We start from the raw sequence: 17920 nt of genomic DNA, 5'->3' as shown, positions 1-17920 counted from the left end.
TGGCTTCACCTTGCCTCATGGATGGGCCACCCCTGCCTGGAGAGGCCAAAGATTGAAGGTGGGGACATGCAAAGCAGATGTTCCACCACTGAGCTATGGGCCCCTCTGCAAAAACAGCCTTGCTGGATTCAGACCAAATGGTGTTCATGTGGCGCTGAGTTCCACAGTTTAACTGGGCACCTTGTGAAGGAGTACTTCAGGGCTTCATTGGCAAATGGGTCAGTGAGACAAACAGGTCATTGGCCACAGGCTGTGGTTTGTTCCTTTGTTCCAGTTTCTCAGATTATTTTTTTCTAGAAAGGGTATATCTGGATTAAACTGGAGGGTGGTGGGAGATATGGACTGGCATTGTTATGCACACTATGGCAACCAAACAGCAGAGGGGAGGCTTGAATCCAATAATTGAGCTCATGGAGTGACTTCTGCTTGTGCAACGCCCCCCGCTCCTTCTGCTTCCTCCACCAGCCCCATCTGCACTCTTAGGGAAGATTTGGTGGGCACCCAGCGAGAGGAGACGAAGCTCTATTGTGGGAGAGGAAGTCACAATGACTTAATTGGACACAATCCAATGCATTTAATGTGGAATGATCATGCCTTGTTCGAGAACATTTTACACGTGTGAGTGTGTGTGTGTTTCCACATAACACAGCTGCCCTTTTGTCATCTGCCCATTTCTGTGTTGTTCTGTGTTGTTCCCACACTGGAAGGAACCTTTTTTTTCTAAAGGAAAAGAATGGAATAGCGCAAACTCCACAGGTGTGGAAGTTTCTTATTGCTATTCTCCACCCACGGGGTGTGGAATTTGTGCAGTGGTGTTTGGAGCGGTTGAGGCTCTCACAGCCTGACACATTTCCACCCTGTGCCTTCTCAGCTGCCTTTCTGGTGACCAACAGATGGGCTTCAGAATTATTCAGCGTTCCTCTTGATTTCAAAAAATAACAATTGTGCATTGTTATAGGACAGCTCCATCTAGCGGTTGTTATCCTGTACATTTCTCTATCACTTGCTGCAAAAAGTTTGATCGTGGAAAGGTGACGTAAAGTCGCACTATCTAGCAACCACTAGATACTTATATAATGTCATTATATGTTGTATAACTTCGTAAAAATATTGTACATGCTAATTCTGATGAATGCAGAATGGAACAAGTGAGGTGACACAAGTGATGTATAACTTCTGTGCACGTGTTGTGCCAACAAATCAGGATTTATACCCAATGAACAGACATCTGGAAACAGCCCAGTCCATTGTGGACCATTTAGCCTTAATTTTGATTTAATTTCCCTAACAAAAATGTGTGTGGCCTGCTGCTAGACACTAAAAAAAAAAAAAAGATGAGTCCTTCTGGCTCTATTAACCCTCTCCTGCTCTCAGTCTTAAAACAGTGGAATGAAATGAACGTTAAAAAAAGAAAAAAGGAAAAAGAATTCTGGCTAAATGCACATTCAGGAATCCCACTCTGCTTAAACCAAAGTATTACAGTGGTACCTCGGGTTACAGACGCTTCAGGTTACAGATGCTTCAGGTTACAGACTCTGCTAACCCAGAAATAGTACCTCGGGTTAAGAACTTAGCTTTAGGATGAGAACAGAAATCGTGTGGCGGCAGCAGGAGGCCCCATGAGCTAAAGTGGTGCTTCAGGTTAAGAACAGTTTCAGGTTAAGAACAGACCTCCGGAACGAATTAAGTGCGTAACCTGAGGTACCACTGTACTTAAATGTAAAAGAAGGCTATCACCAAACCCAGCAGAAGGACAACTTGAGCACCACTGGTTTCTTAGGACAGTTTTATCCTGTGTTTCTGCCTCCCTTCTTAAGCTGGGGAATACCTGGCCTGCTGTTTAACCCCTCCACTCCCCATGTCCCACAACCCTTATTCCCAGCCCCGTTGTTCCAAATTTCTCCCCTTGCCCATGCTCCCAGTCCCTTCTCCCACTCCCTATCCAGGCCTCCTTGGATGACACAATAACTCACCGTCCAAAACTGGCAAGATTTGCTTTATTGGCCATACATGTCTGTACCACAGCTGAAGTCCATCTGCATGCAATTTTATTTTTTGAAACTGAATATGGGGTCTTGCAGGAGGGGGAGTGGTAATGGAGTGTGTGTCACACTTTGTCCTGAGGGTAAAACACACCCACTTGTAGGCGAGCTTCCTCCAGGATGGAATTGACCAGTTCGCTGTCCGCATGTGTCAGGATGGGACTTTCTTTCAAACCTAGAAGATGTGGGAAGGTAGGAGAGAAGGCTAAAAAAACACACAACAGGTTTCCAAATTCCTACTTGGCCAGGAAGCTCACTGGGGGACCTGGACCAGTGGATGTAGTCCCAAAGGCTGGTTTTGAAGCAAACTTTCCCCCTTCTCTCACTCTACTCCCTCCAGTTTGTTTTTAAAAAACGTGGCTTATTGAATTTCTCCCCAGGCAATCTAATAAAAGTGAGTCAGCGGTGTTTCGAACTGTTACCTTTGAGGAGACACTGCCGGACATGCTCCGCTTCGTAGCGCAGGCCGGTGCTGTTCTGGAAGTGCATTTTCTGGGACGGGGGAGGCAGGGGAAACTCTTCTCTCTCCCCGTTGACCACCAACTTGGTTGGGCACCAGAAGTGAGATGGAATCTGGCAGGAAGCAAGGGAACTGAGAGAAAACTGGGGAGGGTGTGTGCGCCTGCCTATGCCACAAAACTGGCTTTGCACAGCCACCTTCAAAGAAAACGGACAACGCCACCCTGTATTATTCTAGCTCCTGCTTCCTTCTCCCTGTCTGCCTAGAATGCCCTTCTTCACATATAAAGTGTTTCTATTACAACATTTGGGCCATATTCACACACCCTACATGTAAGGAAGCTTTAAACAGTCATGGCTTTCCTCCAAACGATTCCGGGAGCTAAGGATGCTGAGAACTGTCAGGAGACCCCATATTCCCCTCCCAGAGCTATATTTCCCATTTCTCCTTTAGAAGACGGATAGATGATTAAACCACTCTAGGAAATCTAGCTCTGGGAGTTGCCTATCAACACCTTTAACAAACTATAGTTCCCATAATTCTCTGCGGGAAGCCACAGCTGTTTAAAGTGGTATCATAGTGCCTTAAATATGAGAGTTAAATGTGACATTGCTTTCCAGCTAAGGAGTCCATTTCGGATTACAGCACAGGGCTGCCTCCATTCCTGTTCTTTGACCCCGGGTCCCCTAATGTTATTGGACTACAAATCCCATCGTCTCTAGCCTGTTTGGCCAATGCTTGGTGACGATGAGAGTTGTAGTCCAACAATATTGGGGGAGGGGGGTCAGGGTTGAAAAAATACATTTCTAACCATGTTATGTACCGAAGTTCTCACCCTGGGCCAGCAGGGGGATACTGTACATAGTTTTCACTCAGGTCCACATAGGCAAATAAGGGACTGAAAGTGACGTTCAGTGATTGGATAGTTACAGAAAGTAGTTACTGTTGCGTTGTAGTGGAGCTCTATATAAGCAGGCTGGCTGAACCCTCCAGTTCAATTCTGTTCTGGCTTGTGAATAAACAAGAACTGTTTGAAGAATTGCTGCGTCGTCTAATATGTTCATCCACAACTTAACAAACCAGGTGCAATTTCCCCCCTCAGACCGCCTTAGCCCCTGGATTGGAAACTAGGAGTTACCTCGATCATGCCCTTGGTGCCGTTAATGCTTGCTCGATTTGGCATCCTGGCTGTCATGGTGCAGGTGAGGACAGCCTGGCGATTTCCTGAGTAGTTCAGGATGACTGACACGGTCTTGTCCACACCTGAGGAAAACAAAACACAAGACTGTCACTGGAAAAAAACCTCTCCTGCCCTCAGTCTTCTTTGGCACCCACTCACAGATACACCTCAGCAGTTTTTATTTCTTCTTTTAAATGTTAGCATCACAGCACAAACCTGCCACTCTGTCCCCCCTCAGGCTGAAAAACAGAGGCAGGGATTATAAATGCTCACCAGTGGGGAGAAAAACCAAACTATGCTGTAAAGGTTTCTAAGGGGTTGCTCGTGTGTAAGCAGGCAACTATCTCCCTGGCTGGGTGCGAACACCTGGCCTGGCTGCCTATGTAAACCTTATCTGTCCGGACGCCACTCACCCATGGCTGACTCAGTCGCTGGCAGAATCCGTCAGTGGGCGTTTCTTAAACTTCTTCCAGCAAAGAAGCTCCTTGACGCCTAGTCTCCACCTGCCCTCTCTGCGTGAAAGCCTTCTGCGCAAGGAGGGCGTGGGCAACGGAGGACCCCTACTCTCCCCGCTGGTCCCAGGCAAGGAGTCATGGGACCGCCTCACCGCTTCCCCCATCTGCCCCCCTTCTCCACTGGTGCTACGCTGATTCTCTTCCCCAGAAGATGGGCTGCTTCTCCCGATCCCTGGACGCTCTCTGGAATCCCTCTGGCTTTTGCTCTCTCCCTCCGGCACTGATGGCAGTTCCCTGACATATGCCCAAAGTTTGACGAAGCAAAAAGAAGTTTCTATAGTGTGTCAAAACAACAACTACTACTACTACTACTATCATCATCCTATATATTACTTGCCCTTCACTAGCAAGTCCTAGGCAGGTGACAACAATTGAAAATTGAAAACATTTTACAGTATAGTCACAGATTATAGTCACAGGAATTTGATGGACTCTGAAGGAACGCATCTCAGGTGTCAAAGAGGTGCATCTTCTGGATTTCCACATCTTCATCGTTAGTGTAGCTCCTCAGTTCTTTTCATCTGTTTGTGGGAATTAAGGTATCCCAACCTCCACATCCGTACTGCTCCCCTTCCTTCCCCAGTAAGAAGGGCCAGCTCTACCATTGGGCAAAATGAAATGAGTAACTTCAGGCAGCAGAATGAGACACCATTTTTTAAAAAGGCAGCAAATGATTCAGTAAAATGTAATTACAGCTCCTGGCTGACCTTTCCTTTTGTTTTTCTTTCCCTTTCTGGGTTGTTGGCTCAGATTCCAGGATCATCTTGTTTTGTCAGCTAATGGTTGGGAGACAGTCTCTTAAAATCTGAGGCACTCTTTGTGCTTGTGAATGAGATCCCCGTGAGAGTTTGGAGAAGAAGACGTTCTTCTGGCTGAACAGTCAGAGACAGGAAGTAGCAAAGGGAAGTTTGAAAGAAAGAGGGACAGAGACAGGGAGATGGCAGAAAGCATGTGGCCTCTGTGGGGAACAGATGTGACATAGTGGATCTATTGTCCTGCAGTTTGTCCCCACTTGTCTTCTGCTTGTCTATTTGTAATAGGCAATAAATATTAAAAGAATCCCATAAGCAAGCAATGTTCTGTCACCCACAGCAAAATCAAACCTGCTAGCACTACCCTGAGACAGCAGAGAAACACAGGGATGGAAGGATCTGTCAACTGTAAAATTTGGGAAAGTGAGAGTTTAGAAACATGACTGTGTTTTAGTTCTTATATTATATGGATTTGATAGATTTGACTTTGTGAATTGTGCTGAATTTCTCCCCGTATGTAAGAGCACATTCTGAAAAATTTTACACATCACTTGGGAAGACAAGCAAACTAATACCAGTGTACTGGAAGAAGCAAAGATCACCAGTGTCGAAGCAATGATTCTTCAACACCAACTTCATTGGATTCGTAATGTTGTGCGGATGCCTGATTATCGTCTTCCAAAGCAACTACTGTATTCCGAACTTAAAAATGGAAAGTGTAATGCTGGTGGTCAACAGAAGAGGTTCAAAGACTCTCTCAAGGCAAATCTTTAAAAATGTAGTGTAAGCACTGACAATTGGGAAACACTGGCCCGTGAGCGCTCCAATTGAAGAACAGCCTTTACCAAAGGTGTCACGGGTTTTGAAGACGCTCAAACTCAAGACAAAAGGGAGACACGCTAGGAGGAAGGCACGTTTGGCAAACCCTCACCATGATCAACTCCCACCTGGAAACCTATGTCCCCACTGTGGAAGGACGTGTGGATCCAGAATTGGCCTCCACAGTCATTTACGGACTCACTGTTAAAACCATGTTCATGGAAGATAACACTGGTCAACAACAAATTTATTGTCTGCGTTTTTTCAGTTGATTTGGGACGAATCTGATGCGCTGAATCCAAAAATCACATTGGTTTTGCTCAATCAGGTCAAGTTTTTGAGCTATGGCCACATGTCGTTTTTTTACGTTTTTGTTCACATGTACGCTTGTGTGGAGCATTTTAGAAGAAGTTGGTGGGGGTAAAATGCCATGTCGAATAATTGTTTTGATTGGAAATGATTATTTTAATGACAAGAAGTATTCAGGTCTGATAGTTCTGGGTGATTATGTCGAAAAGGGATCAGTTTGAATTCATAAAACCTCAAAATCTTCCATAAATTGGTGCAGCAAAGCATAAAGTTGGGGGATCAAAACTAAGTTAATGGGGCAGCCGCCCCACGAAGTGTATAGGAAACAGTGCTCGCATCAGCTTCTTCCGCAACAGGCATCAAGAGTACCTCTGTTTTTTCTCGGAAGAGAAGGACTTGGTGTACTGTGCAGATATTGCGCAGCTTCTGCTCAAGCTTGGAGTGCCACAGTACGAACCCAAAGATTGGAGACTGTTCATTGACAGCAGCAAGCAATCACTGAAATGTGTTCTGCTACACAACGGCAACCAGTTTGCCTCTATATCCCTGGCTCACTCGACTACACTGAAGGAGAACTATGAAGCGGTGAAGTATGTGCTGGAGAAAATTGGTTATGATCAGCATAAGTGGTTTATTTGTGTTGACCTGAAGATGGTGAACTTTTTGTTGGGACAACAGTCTGGCTTCACCAAGTACCCATGTTGTCTGTGCATGTGGGATAGTAGGGACCGTGCTCAGCATTACACGAAGAAGGACTGGCCTGTGCAGGAGGAATTGGTGCCTTGCAAAAAAAGGAACATCATCAACGACCCTCTGGTGGACAGAGACAGAATACTCTTCCCACCGCTGCACATCAAGCTCGGCTTAATCAAGCAGTTCACCAAGGCTCTGGACAAGGATGGTGACTGCTTCACTTACTTGTGCCAGGCTTTTCCAGGATTGACCATGGAGAAGTTGAAAGCTGGCATCTTTGACGGTCCTCAGATCCGTCAGCTCATCAGAGATCCAGAGTTCGGAAACACAATGAACGAAGTGGAACTGGAAGCGTGGAAGGCATTTGTTCTGGTAGTGAAGAACTTTCTTGGCAACAATAAGGCCAGAAACTATGCAGAACTTGTCAACAACATGCTGACTGCTTTCAGAAACCTGGGCTGCAACATGAGCGTCAGGATGCACTACCTATTTTCACATATGGACCGGTTTCCAGAGAACCTGGGTTCAATGAGCAATGAGCAGGGGGAGAGATTCCATCAGGACATGAAAGAGATGGAGACCAGGTATCAGGGTCGCTGGGACGCAGTCGCTGGCTGACTACTGTTGGACTCTGAAGAGAGACCTCCCTGCCGCTGAGCATTCCAGGAGTTCCAAGAAACGGAAGTTCAAGCCCTGAAGTTTGAAAAATGGTGAAGCAACATGCAATTTATGTGTACTTACCTTGATCAATGCCCACCATACAGTTGTTTCTATCTGGTAATCAATATATGTTGTTGGAAAAACATTTTTTTCTCTTAAAAACATATTTAGGATGATATGTGTTGACAAAAATCAGCTGATAATGCCACAAAAATGTAATCGATTTTGTCACAAGATCTGATTTTTTTCAAATCAACATAGCACAAAAACCTGACCTTATGGAGAGAAACGGATGCCATTTCCTGATTCAGCAGTGCAAACATACCCTAAATCAATTGTAGAAATCTAGACAACATTCAAAAAGTAAAAAATTGTTGCCCAGTGAATCATACTTGGCTATGAATGATCGCCAAAGAAGAAGAAGAAGAAGAAGAAGATATTTATTTAAGGAGGGCACCTTAAATACTGTAGGAACTTTCTGTCTCATGACTTGGACCAGCCCTTTTTTTCATTTGGTTTCCTTGATGGACAATTTCTGAAACGCCTTACTTCTTCCCCTGACAAGGAAAGTGACCAGCCAAGTACTCACCTGTATCATGCAGGAATCCAGAGGCCAGAATGGACTCCGGCTTCTCTCCATTGAAGACCATGCAGGCAAACTGGATGCAATAGCAGCCAATATCCAGAAGGCCACCTCCCCCCAGCTCTTTCTCCACACATCTGGGGATGGAGAGTTGCGGGCTCCCAAATTCAGCATGTAACACCATCACATCCCCGATGGAACCCTGGCTGAGCAAGGAACGGATCTTCTCTGAAGCAGGGAAAAAACGTGTCCACAGACCCTGGCGTACAAAAATTGCAGGTAGCCATGTTGGCACATGGGCGGGGGGAATATCCAGAGCTAGTCCTTTATTAAGACAAGCTACGTGAAACCCCATAAAGATGCGAGCAAGGCAAAAAAATTATTCTTCAAGCTGTGCATACAGTGATAAAACCCTCAGTTTGCATTTTTGATAGTCTTAAGAACAGGGGTCAGCAACCTTTTTCAGCTGTGGGCCGGTCCACTGTCCCTCAGACCATGTGGTGGGCCGGACTATATTTTTTGGGGGGAAATGAACGAATTCCTATGCCCCACAAATAGCCTAGAGATGCATTTTAAATAAAAGGACACATTCTACTCATGTAAAAACACGCTGATTCCTGGACCGTCCGTGGGCAAGATTGAGAAAGTGATTGGGCCACATCTGGCCCCCAGGCCTTAGGTTGCCTACCCCTGCTTAAGAACATGGGGGGTTTGATGCCAAGAATGGCTGAACCTTCAGATGTTGCTGGATTGCAACTCCCATCACCCTGACCATTGGCCAACCTGATGGGAGTTGTAGTCTAAAACATCTGGAAGGCACGCAGCTAGGGAAGGCTGTGTTAGGGCAGCAGGTAGAAGGGTTGGTTCGAATGCTGGCAACCGGCTGCCAGCCCTTTTGGACTTCTAGTGCTGGGCCAGAAGAAACAGCATTTCCACAAGCAATGCCAGAACATTGGGGGTCTAGTTTCCAGCAGGGTTTCCCCCCCGCCTCCAGGGTGGCTAGATTTGCTTCCCATTTGAATTCCCCACAGTTTAGTGTTTATATTTGAACCCTAAACCATAGCTAAGTTTAACTATGGCTTGTTTAAACAAGTCAGTTTTGTAACCTATGGTTTGGAGCAAGCTTGCTTCAAACAAACCATAAGTGCAGATGATGCAATGAGCGGCAATTAATCAAAAACAGGAGTCAAATGTTCAAGGGGGAAAGATGTCTAAGCCTGGTAGGTGGGGAGGCTAGGCTGGTTCACACCACAATAAACCATGGTTTGTAATCACGTCCAAACATAGCCAGTGACTTGGTTTGAACATAATGCTAAGCTAAACCATGGTTTAGCGCAAAGAAGCAAACGTACAGGACTCCACAGTAAAGACTGCAGCTGCTATGTTCCTCCCCTGGTCTTGCTGCTGCTGCTGCTGCTGCTGTGTTACATGGGGCTAATCCATGGTTTGATTTAGCATTATGTCCTAACCCAGGCTCACAGTTTGCTCCAGACAAAGCATGAGCTGCAACGCTTACTCTTTGTTTACCACTCCCCCACACAAACCACAACCCTGGATTTGATTCTAATGCTCAGGCAAATTGTAGCTTAGCTCACAGCAATGTGGCAGCAGAAGGACCTAGGCAAGAGTGGGATCTCCGCTCTAGGAAGTTGCACCTTTGCTAGTTGGCACTAAGGGCTTATCCTTCCTTACCTTTTGCCCTGCTCTTTCCAGGCAGAGGTCCACACTTTAAAGTTCCATGTCCAAGGGACCTTTTTTTTTTTTTTGCCCTGGAGCTTTCCCTGAGAAAAACACGTTCTTTAGTGCTCATTTGGAGCAAATGGCAATTTGAGTCTTTCATGGGTTGCCGTTTGCTCTGATTCAGCTTTAAAGAGAGGGTTTTTGTGGGGGAAGCCAAAAAAACGGGTGCTTGGACGTGGAACTTTAAAGTGCAGGCCATGCTTGGAAAGAGCAGAGGAAAAGTAAGCGTGGATAAGCCCTAAGCCATGGTTTGGTGAAACTCCAGCGGGTGCAGAATGCCGCGGCAAGACTCCTTACGGGATCCTCGCTGCCAGATCACATTCACCCAGTGCTATACCAGCTGCACTGGCTCCCGGTGGAGTACAGGATCAGGTTTAAGGTGCTGGTTTTAACCTTCAAAGCCCTATATGGCCTAGGACCCTCGTACCTACGGGACCGCCTCTCCTGGTATGTCCCACAGAGGAACTTACAGTCTTCAAACAAAAACATCTTGAAGGTCCCAGGCCACAGAGAGGTTAGGCTGGCCTCAACTAGAGCCAGGGCTTTTTCGGCCGTGGCTCCGATCTGGTGGAACGCTCTGTCACAAGAGACTAGGGCCCTGCAGGACCTGACATCTTTCCGTAGGGCCTGCAAGACAGAGCTGTTCCACTAGTCCTTTGGCCAGGGCACAGCCTGACTCCCTCCTTTGGCAATCCTCACAGAACTTCTAGCCCAACGGTTGCCATTAATTTGATTGGAATTAATTTTATAATGAAATGATTTTAGAATGTTTTATCATTTTACTGTTGTTAGCTGCTCTGAGCCCAGCTTCCGCTGGGGAGGGCAGGATATAAATAAAATTTATTTTTATTATTATTATATGTGAACCAACAGGCTGTGGTGGACATTGGGTTTTGAAATTCCAGCGGCGCTGAATGCCGCTGTGCGATGCCAACACTCGCCCCCCTCCGCCTCTTGCTTGCCGTTGTTCATCGTTGTTGCAATGCCCTCTAGGCTTGGCACCCAGTGTGGATGGGCCGGTTGTGATCCCCTAAGTCTGCCTCTGCTTCAGGGGGACTGCCTTTGCCTTGTACCTCCATGAAGAAGACGTTCTTTTGCCGAGCTGCCTGCACCAGGGCCTTCACTTCTGCGGTGTTCATGCCCAGCGGTTTCTCACACAGCACGTTCTTCCCAGCCTGGATGAAGAGGAGGCTGGTAGGGAGATGGTATGGATTCACCACCCCGATGTGGACCACATCTGTAACAGAGATTTGAGAGAGTGAATACATAGCCAAGACCAGCAGGAAATGGGGGGTGGGCGAGAGACAGTGGAAAAGACCCTGATTCTACCTGCCTACTTAGTTCTGTGCAGTTCAGATAATCTTTTTTATGCCCCATGAGTATTGAGTGTTTGTTGCCAATGTCAAGAGGCAGGAGCGATTTCCACGATTTGGGCAGTCCTTGCAGGGAAGTCTTTTGTTAGCAGACTACCTGACAGTACTAAAGTGTGCTAAAGTGAATCAGACTCACAGTCCACCTAATGGCTACGGGAAAGAACTGGGTAACAAAAAAACAAACTTTGCAGGGTGCATAGGGTAATCTGAAATGTTGTTCTCAAGCTAACAATAGAGGTATTGCTTGAAAGGACTGGCTATCGTAAAATATCTTGTCTCCATGCTTCTTTTGATTTGCTTTTCGTGACCCAGTCTCAGCTCTACTTGGAAGGTCAATGCATGTTGGAAATAAATAAATAAATAATAGCAACAACAACAATAATAATAATAATTGTACCTTGCCCATCTGACTGAGTTACGCCAGCTACTCTGGGTGGCTTCCAACAAAATACAAAAACACAATAAAACATCAAAAATTAAAAACTTCCTGAAACAGGGCTGCTCTCAGATGTCTTCTAAAAGTCATATAGTTGTTTATCTGTTTGACATCTGATGGGAGGGCATTCTACAGGGAGGGTGCCACTGCCAAGAAGGCCCTCTGCCTCGTTCCCTGTAACCTCACTTCTCACAATGAGAGAAACACCAGAAGGCCTTCAGAGCTGGACCCCAGCATCCGGGCTGAACGATGGGGGTGGAGACCCTCCTTCAGGTATACAGAGCCAAGTCTGCTTTAGTTTTGCACACTATATTATTGTCAAGCAGTCTGCTAACAAAAGAACCCCTGGCACAGACGAGTGCCAGCCCCTCATACAACAGGGAATCAAATCAAGCGTTACGCATTGTGCATATGGTAACCAATTAAATACCCCACATCTCAAGCTCCTGCTGGCTCCCAACATAACCTTGGATAACCTCGGCAGAAAGAAGGGAGGGAATCAGATGAGCCTGATATGTCCGTGTTTGCTGAGTCAGCTGCTCACCAGCACAGAAGCTTTTTCTTAGATGTAGCAAAAAGTGGTGAGGCACATAGATAACAGATTCTTTCTTTCTGAGGAGAGTTTAGAAAGGCCACAAATTATATTTCCAAGGAGTGTGTCGCTACGACACCTCAATAGATCCTTTGTTCCTAAAAATAATAATTAAAAAGCTTCAGAAACTTGCAAGCGAAGGATACAAAGGGCACCAGTGTTCCTCAGGGGACAGATCCTGTTTTATCATCCTGTAGTAGCCATGTGGCATTGTCTGTAAGAGAGCTGGCAGGCACAAGCCCTAAGGCAGTGGTTCTCAACCTGTGGGTCCCCAGATGTTGTTGGACTACAACTCCCATCATCCCTGAGCTCTGGCCTTGCTAGCAAGGGGTGATGGGAGTTGTAGTCCAACAACATCTGGGGACCCACAGGTTGAGAAAGGCTGCAGACGCTTCGCATCAGGCATCAGCCTTGGACAGACAGTGAGGTCACAGCACCTGGAAAGACCCCAGCGCTGCCTCGAAGGAAAGGCCATAGTAGCTCGTTGTCAGAAGGACCCGAGTTCAATTCCTGACATCTCCAGAAAGAGCTGGGATTGTCCTGCTTGAATCCCTGGAAGACCACCCAGGTCTCCCCAGCAGCCCTTGGAAGAAGGCTGGGAAGCAAGTTTTATACTCACAGAAGTGGGAACTCAGTTTTGGGGGCAAGGATGGGCCTGCCGGATGTCACTGGACTCCTGTTCCCATGAGTCCCGGCCGGCAGTGCCAAGGATGGTCAAGGATGATGGGAGTTGCCCTCTCTCTAGCCACGAGTCCCCCAGCCCTGTTTGAGGAGGGAAGGCAGCTCACCAACATCAGCATCCTCCGCCAGTTCTGCGTACGAGCCGTAGGCCTTGGGGATGCCGTGGATCTTGGCATATTGCTGAGCCCGGCTGAGGTCGCGAGAAGCAATGGCCACTACCTGGAGGAGAAGAAAGAGTTAACGGGCAGGAACTCATCCTCCCCCCCCCCCCGCAACTTTCTTATAGTGCCTGCATTATGTCTTAGGTATCAAAATGCCAACCCATTCCACCCCCTTATTGAGGGGGCAATCCTATGGCTAGGATCCACCAGGATGAGCATTTTAGGATCCAGTGGATCTTTGTCTCCACAGCTTGATTTGTGGCTCAGCTGCCCTTAAGTCCCTTGACCTTGGCTCAGCTGAACTTACGAAGCCATATACCTTCCGATGCTTTCAGACACCTGCCTTCAGATGTCTTTTAAAGGTTGCATAGTTACTTATCTCCTTGGCTCAGGGGTTCCATTACTCCATACCCTCCAACATTTATCCAGTGAAAATAGGGACGTCCTAAGGAAAAGTGGGACATTCCAGGATCAAATCAGAAACCGGGACGGCTTCTGTAAATCCGGGACTGTCCTGGAAAATAGGGACATTTGGAGGGTATGCAATACAGTGGTACCTCAGGTGAAGTACTTAATTCATTCCGGAGGTCTGTTCTTAACCTGAAACTGTTCTTAACCTGAAGCACCACTTTAGCTAATGGGGCCTCCTGCTGCCGCTGCGCCGCTGGAACATGATTTCTGTTCTCATCCTGAAACAAAGTTCTTAACCCGAGGTACTATTTCTGGGTTAGTGGAGTCTGTAACCTGAAGCGTATGTAACCTGAAGCGTATGTAACCCGAGGTACCACTGTACGGGCGAGCTTTAGGCCAGCTTCTTGTGAACAGGATTGTCTTCCCTTTCCAGAGAAAATCTGAAGAGTTGTTTTTGTTTTAAAGATGTGGCCAACAACCCATTTGTGATATTTGCCAGGCTGCTTACAAAGTCAAGTGCCTGTGTAGAAGGATCCTTGGCACCAAAGGAGTGAGAAGGGTTACTACGTTCCAGCGCGAGCCGTTTCCTAGAGAGGCCAGAAAGGGAGCAGCAATCCAGGAAGGGCGTCTTCTCGAAGCTGAGAGGAAGTTTCTGCTGCCAATTGAGGTCACAAGCTCTGGGCTTCAGTCCCACAGCTGCCTCCCTCTCTCCTTCTAGGACAAACACCGACGCACAAGGCACAGTGAAGCACTTTGCAAACAGAGTCAACCAAACACTCTCCAGTGCATGCAACCAATAATGAAAAAGAGAAGTCGTCTGCAAACATGCCTCCAGATCCAGCACCTGCGCCATAGGTGGGGCTCACAGGTTAAACACTTGGGCTGTGGAGAGCTGGAATTAAAATTCTTTCTAAAATGGTACAGAACTCCAGCCCAGCTAGCTAATATGGTAGCAGGATTGAATTCTAACTGTTGGCACTGTAAACTAGCCAAGGGATGGTTTCCCCATATGTGCTGGGAATGCCCAGAAGTAAAGGAATTCTGGAATAAAATCCTAAAGGTTATTAATGAAATTTTTAAAGTGAAGCTTTCAACAGACTTTGATTTCATGACAATGGGTATACCTGGAAACACGGCTATGGAGAAAGGTGACCAGCTTACCTTCAAAGCTATGATTTTAGCGGGAAAGGCAACGATAGCTTTAGGTTGGAAAGAGAGAGAAAAATGGACAGTAGAGGCATGGAATAGTTATTTGTTTGAATTTATTCAGTTGGACATTGTCGCAGTCATGTCACAGGAAATGTGGAAGGTCAAGTCTACCACGATAAGGAACAGATGGAACCCCTATCTTCAATGGATAGAAACTACTGGAACAAAAGACATTTGGTGGAAACTAAAGATGCTATGCCCGTGGCTGAGGATAATTGTTTGAACCCTTCCAGTGGATATGGGTGGGTGGGAAGGGAGTGAAAGAAAAAATTGTACAGGAAATTTAAAAATTGGAAGGAGATAATATAATGTATGTAAGAATCTCGAACTAAACAAAAATAAAAAATAAAAAATACTTGGGCTGTGAACACACCAAAAATGTATAGCGCACCCCCCCAGTAATCCCAGGAACTGTAGTCTGTTAAGGGTGCTAGGAACTGTAGGTCAGGGGGTTAACTACAGTTCTCAGGATTCATGGGTGGGTGTGCCTTAAAGGGATGGTTTGTAAGCAGCCTCTGAGGCCCCAAACTCCCCCTTCAGATCTCTGGGACAGAAAGCTGCTGAAAGTGTTCACAGAGCCTAACCCCATCCCACTCATTTTCTGTCTTCCAAGCTGGTCACTTCCGGGTAGGGATGCAAGAGAAATGTGATTGGGTTCACATTTAAAGCCAGATATATCAAATTTGCGGTTTCCAAAACAGCGTGAGAATGGAAACTTAGGACTCGGCTATACAGCTGCAAATAAAACGTTGTGAATGTGTTGCAAAGTGCAATATACAACTGTGGCACTAGGTGGTGGTGGTGAGCTATAGCAAATTCAATGCATTTTTCAAAACATTTTTTTTAAAAAAGCATTTTCACAATGTTTTTAGCATGTGGTGTGTAGATTCCACCACAGCCATCTTTCAAAAGTTGCACATATCTGAATTTTGCGATGCAAGTTCTCCAACCAAACAATGCTTAGAGCAATGCACATATCAGGGGAAACCCTTCCTGAAAACGAATATACCAGTGAAAATTTTATATATATGTAAGAACGCATTATATCAGGAGAAATTGCTTGCAAAAATGTGCACATCAGTCAAAGCGGCATACAAAAATGTGTTTCTCAGAAGAAAATGGCGACAGTCTAGTTTCTGTGACTGCATATGCACCATACATTTAAAGCACATTTCCCCCCCCCCAGAAAAGAATCCTGGGAACCTTAGTTTGCTAAGAGTGCTGCAATTGTAATTCTGTCTTGGGTAAAATTCAGTTCCCATGATTCTTTTCAGTGTGGGGTGGCGGAAACTGCTTTAAATGTGTGGTGTGTACACAGACTTAGTCTCACACTCAGAGTTTCATTTCTCTTTGCATGAAGCCACCTAAATCTCATCATTTCCTAGCTGGGATGGTGGGTTGGGGTCAGCTATTGAGAGCCCTCTCCAGCAATACTTCTCCTGGTTCTGTGCATTTGTCCAGCTCCCGGTCCTCCAACACAAGTCACCTATCTGCTGTATGCGGTACCTTTTATTATCAAATTAGCTTTTATTAAAAAATTTGTTGTGAAAACAAACAAATAAACAAGGAAAAGTACAAATAGCATCTCCACTTTCAGTTCATAAAAGTCTTTGGAATGAGACACCATCAGGGCTTTCTTTCAGCTACAACTTGCCAGAACTCAGTTCTATCATTTCTCATGTGGGTGTCGTTGCAATTATAATGGAACAAGGGAGGCGCTCATGGTGAGTTCTGGCTCTTCTTTTTCTATAAAAATAGCACTGTATGTGGTATTTAACAACCTAAGCAAGAGACAGCTGTTGCCCCAAGGAGATGAAAGTCTCAGATTTGGCAGAAGGTTCATGGAACAGGAAACTGTGAGTACCTATGAGTTTGGATCAACCTGTCATTTAAGAACATCAGATCAAGCCAGAGGCCCATTATTCCCGCATTCTCTTTTATTTTTAAATACAGTAATTACAGTGGTACCTCGGGTTACAGACACTTCAGGTTACAGACTCTGCTAACCCAGAAATAGTACCTCGGGTTAAGAACTTTGCTTCAGGATGAGAACAGAAATTGTGTGGCGGTGGCACGGCGGCAGTGGGAGGCCCCATTAGCTAAAGTGGTGCTTCAGGTTAAGAACAGTTTCAGAATGAATTAAGTTCTTAACCCGAGGTACCACTGTGTTGTGGACTGACTAGCTGCTTCAAAGAGAACAGCCGTTCTCCCAACCATGGAACATGGACTGGATCTTGTTTCTTATGAGAAATGGTGGCAAAACCCCAAGCACAGGGATGCCACCTCCTCCGACAGGAAGCTAATGATAGAAAATGGGTTTCTGATGCCCAAGTGCTTTCCCTCTCAAAAACCACCCCTGCTACCTTGTGATCCTCGGGTGGCAAAGTCTTCAGGGCGACCAGGAAGTCGTGGGCGATCTTCCCTGCAGAGCAGATCCCCCAGCGTGTGACCACCATGGCAGAAGAGGGCGAGAGGCAGCAGATCTAGGAAGCAGCAGCACACGGCTAATGGCAGAGTGGTGAGCTGCTCCGAGGAGGGAAACTTTCGTAACAGTTTAAGAGTTTGCTGCTTTTAAAAGCTCTCAGGAGTGGCGAGGAGCCAGCAGGGGGCAGCAGAAGCTCATGATAGGGAAGGGAATGGCAGGGGTTGAATCCAGGAAAGGGAACCTCACTGCCTCAGTATCCTGGGTTTTTTTAAGTCAAGGTTGGGGGACCAGTGGCCCTCCTGGACTACAACTCCTATCATGCCTCACAATTAGCCCCACTGATTTGAGTTGATAGGAACTAGAGGGCAGCAATATTGGGAGGGCAGCAGGTTCCCCACCCTGTGCCCTAGGGAGAGAACAATTCCCGCCGCCCCACAACACTGGCAACAGGGCTCTACACCTTTCAGAGCTTCATAGTCTGCCATGTTAGGAAGAACTTCCCTATGGCATGCAGTGAGCAAACAGTCTTACATGGAGGGACGCGGGTGGCGCTGTGGTCTAAACCACAGAGCCTGGGACTTGCCAATCAGAAGGTCAGCGGTTCGAATCCCCATGACGGAGTGAGCTCCCGTTGCTCTGTCCCAGCTCCTGCCAACCTAGCAGTTCGAAAGTGCACCAGTGCAAGTAGATAAATAGGTACCACTCCAGCGGGAAGGTAAACAGCTTTTCCATGCGCTCTGGTTTCCATCACGGTGTCCCGTTGCGCCAGAAGCAGTTTAGTCATGCTGGCCACATGACCCGGAAAGCTGTCTGTGGACAAACGCCGGCTTCCTTGGCCTGAAAGTGAGATGAGCGCCACAACCCCATGGTCACCTTTGA

The 17920-nt window shown here is 46.5% G+C and overlaps 1 protein-coding gene across 1 annotated transcript; it reads right to left on the bottom strand.

Annotated features, from left to right (window-relative positions):
• Positions 1-1980: 1980 nt before the first annotated feature.
• Positions 1981-17163, bottom strand: LOC308461675 (trans-1,2-dihydrobenzene-1,2-diol dehydrogenase-like). Its single transcript, XM_080978792.1, has 7 exons — positions 16980-17163; positions 12943-13054; positions 10827-10990; positions 8020-8272; positions 3641-3765; positions 2465-2615; positions 1981-2217 (listed from the first exon to the last, which is right to left on the bottom strand). Exons 1-7 carry the CDS (start codon positions 17070-17072, stop codon positions 2108-2110), a joined length of 1008 nt encoding a protein of 335 aa, XP_080834918.1. The 5' UTR covers positions 17073-17163; the 3' UTR covers positions 1981-2107.
• Between the last annotated feature and the right edge of the window lie 757 nt (positions 17164-17920).

This window comes from Podarcis pityusensis, assembly GCF_964106645.2.
Source record: "Podarcis pityusensis genome assembly, chromosome: 13".
NCBI classification, from domain to species: Eukaryota; Metazoa; Chordata; class Lepidosauria; order Squamata; family Lacertidae; genus Podarcis; species Podarcis pityusensis.
Note: the sequence above shows the minus strand (reverse complement) of the source record. Positions and strands in the feature narration are given on the sequence as shown.